The sequence below is a fragment of the Oratosquilla oratoria genome, chromosome 6 (genome assembly GCF_046742065.1).
Source record: "Oratosquilla oratoria isolate Oo_2021 chromosome 6, ASM4674206v1, whole genome shotgun sequence".
Taxonomy (NCBI): domain Eukaryota; kingdom Metazoa; phylum Arthropoda; class Malacostraca; order Stomatopoda; family Squillidae; genus Oratosquilla; species Oratosquilla oratoria.
In genome coordinates, this window is record NC_134782.1 from 13,904,930 (window position 1) to 13,910,929 (window position 6,000).

Below are 6,000 nucleotides of genomic sequence, written 5' to 3' on the forward strand. Positions count from 1 at the left end.
GATTAGCCTGTTGAGTGTAGTAGGGAAGGCTTATGGGAGGATCTTAATTGAGAGGATTAGGAGAGGAACAGAGGGAGTAATTGGTGTAGCATAATGTAATATGGAAAAAGTTAAAAAAGGATATCAGGACAATATAAAATTGGTGAAAAGTAACGAAAATGGGATCTGAAAAAGACCTGGGAGTGATCATCACAAAAAATATGTCCCCTGACAAACATATAAACAAAATTGTCGGCAAGACCTATATCTTGCTAGGATCAATAAAAGTGGCTTTTACTTGGATAAAGAAATGGTAAAGAAAATACTAGTCCTGCTGATAAGGGCTAAAATGGAATATGCAAGGTCACTATGGTCACCCAGTACTAAAAAGAATACAGTATAAGTAAAATTGAGAGAATCCAGAGAACAACTACAAAGATGGCCCCAACACTATAAAAAATGTCAAAACTAGAACTACCAACTCTGGAACAAAGAAGAGAAAGAGGTGACTTTTTTGACCATCTACAGAATTATGAGAGGTGTAGAAGTCCTTGATAGAGATGACTTACTAAATTGGAATAAGAGAAACACGAGAGAGCAGGGAAAGAAACGCAAAAAGGACAGTTATAGAAGAGACCTGAAGAAAAAAAAACAGCTTTCCCCACAGAGTGGTGGATGTATGGAACATACTAGATCAGTGGTTCCCAAACTGTGGGTAAAGTACCCCCTGGGGAGGAGGTAACAAATTTTCGTGGGTAATAGAGGGGTGACAAAAAAATTAAGAATAAAAAAAAACAAATAAAATAAATAAAGAAAACATTGCAGTACCTGGCATTAGGATTAAGGTTAACTTAGGACGTATAGTTGTAAAACTGAAAAAAAAAAAAAAGTTTGGGAACCACTGTACTAGATGTGTGCAAAAACAATGCAAGAATTTAAAAGCAAATTAGATATGGCGAGATACAGAGATGGGACACCACAAGTGTAGCTCCCCTTCCCGTAAGATACTAGGTAAATACATTCCAACTCTCTTCCTCTCTTATGTTCCATGTTTCTGCCCCATACAGTGCTGTCAGCACAATCATGCCTTCATACAATCTCCTCTTAGCATCCATTCCCAAATGTCTATTTCTCATTACACCCCTTAATCCCCCAAGGTATTTACTTCCTTCTCTCAATCTACATTCTACCTCCACCTCCACTCCTGAAAAAAACACACAGAATGCTTGAAATGCCCTAAACTGAAATATACAGTAGTGCTGTGGTCTCCACATAAAGTAAGAATTATAAACAAGACTGAAAGTTCAAAGAGCAGCAACCAAATTAGTTTCCAGTTTTGCAGATTAAATGTATGGAAAAAGATTAAAAGCATTGGATTTGCCATCACTGAAAGAGAAAGAAGTGACTTGATAGCAATATTCAAGTCATTAAAGAGATTAGATAACAATGACAAAGATCTCATGGTGCGTAAACAATAATCACAAGGTCATGAGAATAAAGTAAGAAAATGCCTGTCTAAAGGATTTCAAGAAATGATTTTCCACACAGATACATCAACTGGAATAGCTAAGATGATATAGCCCAAGCATAAAAGAGAAAAAGAAACAGAGTATCATGATTTTAGCACCTTTCCTGAATAAATACAAGTACTACACATGCGATAGATATCATTAAGTGTTGGTTCTGTGAATTGTACGATATTTGGATATGGATATTTCGCACTTGAGCCGTTGTTGCTGATGGCAACTTAGGAAGCATGCTGGTCTCATGTTCTGATAGTTGTGGGTTTGAATCTCACACTCCTCTCCAAAGCCCAACAGTCACTGTTACCAGCCCCAATAGTCCAAGTGCATAGGGCAAAGGTGGGACATTTCAGACATGGAACATAGAGCATTTCGGATATGAACTACAACTCTGTTTTATCATATAGCATATAGGATGCACCACTTTCCCGAAATTTTGGCTAAAAAAAATCACCCTGCATCTAATTTGTGAGGTAGAGACCTTCTGTAGGCTAATCTTCTCCCTGATGCTCACTAACCTAATTTATGATCCATACTTCTACCTACCCCAACTCCATGCATCATCATTTTATTGCTGGTATTATTATTATTATTACCACAGTGGCCAGAACTTGAGGTTGACATGAAAACATGGGTGCTAGATAAGAGAAATTTGAGAAGTGTTTCTACCAAAATGATAATTTATGAGGCCAGGAAAGTAGCAGAACAATGAGGGATACAGAATTTTGCGGGAACAGAAGGTTAGTGTTACAGTTTTATGAAATGGCAGGGTTTATCAATGCATACAAGGATGTCCAATGCACAGGAACTGCCTGCTGATTATGAAGAAAAAATATTAGAATTTCATAGATTTGTTATAAATGCACAAAAGAACACTTGTTTTGAACTGGGCCACATGGGGAACATGGATGAAGTTCCACTCACATTTGAGTGACTGTCAGAGGGTCTAAAATGGTCTCAATAAAAACTACTGGCCATGAAAAGACCCACAATACAGCAGTTCTGGCCTGTTGTGCTGATGGCACAAAAATGCCACCTTTCTTGTTATTTAAAAGAAAAACTTAGCTTAAAGATAAAATTCCATCAAAAAGGCTGGATGGACAAAAATGGAATGGAACTGTGGTTACAAAATGTATGGTCAAGGCATCCTGATGGACTATTAAGAAAACACTCTCTTCTGTTTTGGGTCAGTTTAGAACACAGAACTGCAGCCATTAAAAAAAGTGAGAGAATTGAAAACCCAGTTAGCTGTCATTCCTGGTGGACTGACAAGCCAATTGCAGCCTTTGGATGTGTCAGTGAACAAGCCATTTAAGAAAAACATGACGAACATTGGAACAAGTGGATGACTGAGCCACATCATCATCTCACACCCACAGGAAGAATGATGTGGCCCACTATTGCCCAAGTGTGTGAGTGGTTGAAGAAATCTTGGGATGACGTTTGACCTGAAATCATTGTGAAGTCTTTTAAGAAATGTGGCATTAGCAATGCCCTTGATGGCACAGATGATGATGTGCTATTTGAAGTCAGTGATTCCACCAGTAGTGATGAAGATGATGAAGATTTTTCTGGTTTTGAATATAATGAAGACTTTTCTGGTTATGAAGATGATTAAAATGTTTCCCCACTTACTGCATTTTTTTCTTCATTTGCAATGTTTTGCAATTTGCAATTACAATTTGCAATTTGCAATTACAATAATATTGAGATATTTTGTCTTGCTTATTGCTTGTCTTGCGACACTGCTTCTGACCCAGGGCAGTGGACAAGGTGCAAGGATGATCCGTCATCCAGGAGGTGCTAAGATAAGAGGGAGGGTGGAGGGGTGTGGAGTATATCCAGGGATGGAATGAGTGGGAATGATTTTATGCTTTTTCCTTTTTGGCTACCTCCCTTGTAAGGGGGAAAAAGCCTTGGTATATGTATGTATGTATTGCTTGTCTGTACTGCCAACTTCTTTTTACACATCAATGTTTTTTGGCTTGTGTAATGTACTGCTAGGTTGTTTTCAACAATATATGCATAAATACAATAAAAACTTTTCCTGAATCTGACCTGCTGAAATTGGGGGTGCGTCTTATGTGCCTGTGCGTCCTATATGCCGTTAAATACGGTATACATATTTCTTTTGTCTTTCTTCGGAAATACAAGATCACATGCTGAAGTATCACATTTACTCATCACAGTGATAAGGACATTTTGAGTTTCATAGAGCACATCTAAGGCTCTGTTCACACAAGTGGTTTGAACCATGCGAAACCACGGAGGTACCGCGTAGCTACGGAAAAGCTGAGCCGTTGTGTGAACGTCTTCATTGGCTTACGATGTAACTGAACTGCTGCGGTTGAAACCTTTAGTATGAACTGGGCCTGAGGTGTAACCCAGCTATAATAATGGTGTGATGAGCACATATATGATATAATGAAAACATATATAACTAAAAAATATAACTGAGGGATGTTGAAATTAGATCTAAATCATATATAAAATATGAGCAAAATAAAGTATGACTACAAATGAAATATATATATATATATATATATATATATATATATATATATATATATATATATATGTATGTATACATATATATATATATATATATATATATATATATATATATATATATATATATATATATATATATATAAGACGTTGAAGTTAAACTTAATTCATATATAAAATGTGATTAAAAACTAGTCCATTCAGCCAGAAATGGTTCCTAAGTTAGTCTCTGGTGACCGAAAGGTCCGTGTCCAAAACGTCCGTCCACGGTCCTTCTTTGAACTTTGTCTCGTTTATAAAGGTAACCGACCCATTAGTTCAATTGATATTCATTAGATTTATTTATCCATGCACTTATCTATTGTTTATTTTATTAACCTTTTATTATCATATGAACTTACTTATTTCATTATCGTTCTCTTTCACCGCGTAGGAAGCCAAAGGCATAACGGGGCGCTTCTGGATGGGCTTCATTCTGAAGCAGATGCTGAAGGCTTCCAGTACCGGAATACGTGTCTTCAGCTTCAGCACGGACTCTGTACTCGGCACTCCGCTGTGCTGCAGCTCAACCTGGGCAGAACCACTCCATCCTTTTCGAAGACAAAATAGGAATGTCAACCAGCAGGTGGAGGGGGACATTAAAGGCTTCGGGTGATTTCGGCCCAGGGTTTTTCTGGGCCGAAATCGCCGGTGATATATTATTCTTTTAATAATATATTTTCTTTCAATAATAAATAAGTAATAATAGCAGTCCTCCAAATGTTCCTCTCATTATTTATTTATCATTATGAGAAAATATATTATTAAAAGAATAAAAAAAATAGTTATATATCATTTCAAATGACTATTTTTTGCACATACTGTGTGAAAATGAAATGAAATTTATGAAAAAATATCTAAATTGAAATTGTAAAACTTTCATGTGTGGACTAAGGTAAATGTTATTGTTGCACAAAAAGTTGCCTAACATTGATAACATATAACAAAGAGTCTAGGGTTGGGTTGTTCAAAAACTAATTCTGGCGTTAGTTTATCTTGATGTTAAATGTCATGGTAACGCTCTGTGTAACCTTGATGTTTGTCAAGATAGATTTAACGCCAAGATGGTGCAAATATTTGTTTTGAACAACCCAGCCCAGAAGTTCAACATCATTAGTGAGCATGCAGGAGGGGAGCGCATCGGATTGAGGATGTTTCGGCTACAGACGTTTCGGCCAGAACTCTGCAGGGTCGGACGTTTCGGCCAGTCCTCCAAATGTTGCTATTATTATTTACTCATTATTGAAAGAAAATATATTATTAAAAGCATTAAAAAAATACTCATATATAATTTCAAATAACAATATTTTTTGCACATACTGTGTGAAAACGAAATGAAATTTATGAAACAAAAGGTGACAAAAAATAAACCAAATGACTATAGGCCTATAAGTTTGACTTCAATCGTAGGAAAAATAATGGAAACTATATCATCAGAGATGCTATCGAACATCATTTAGAAAGTAACCGTTTGATAAATAATAGCCAGCATGGTTTCAGACGGAAACGTTCTTGCGTGACTAACTTACTCGAATTCTACAACACAGTTATATCGAATTATAACAAAAGAAACAATATAGATTTAATATATCTATACTTTGCAAAAGCTTTTGATACCGTCCCACACGAAAGACTACTTATTAAATTAGCTTTACACGGTATAAATGGTAGCCTATTAAGTTGGACTTGTAATTGGTTGAATGGTCGAAAACAAAGAGTTGTTTTAAATGGAAAAAACTTCTAGATGAGAAAATGTTACAAGTGGAGTTCCTCAGGGTTCCGTTCTTGGGCCACTTCTATTCATAGTCTATATAAATGATATAGACCATGGACTAAAATCTACTGTTTCCAAATTTGCTGATGATATAAAACTGTGCGGAATGGCAAATGATCACATAAACCAATTAGATATTCAAGAAGATTTAGATAAATTACAGCAATGGTCTGAAAA

General features: G+C 36.1%; 1 protein-coding gene across 2 annotated transcripts in view; it reads left to right on the top strand.

The window, feature by feature from the left end:
- Positions 1-4,689, top strand: part of mtDNA-helicase (mitochondrial DNA helicase) — a 47,038-nt gene extending 42,349 nt beyond the window's left edge. Inside the window, exon 11 of one of the 2 annotated variants that reach the window (XM_076186464.1) lies at positions 4,444-4,689. In XM_076186464.1, coding sequence (XP_076042579.1) covers positions 4,444-4,665 — 222 coding nt within the window. In that variant the 3' untranslated portion in view covers positions 4,666-4,689. The remainder of the gene's footprint in view (positions 1-4,443) is intronic. The other variant, XM_076186462.1, reaches the window with a different exon arrangement.
- The last annotated feature ends 1,311 nt before the right edge of the window (positions 4,690-6,000 follow it).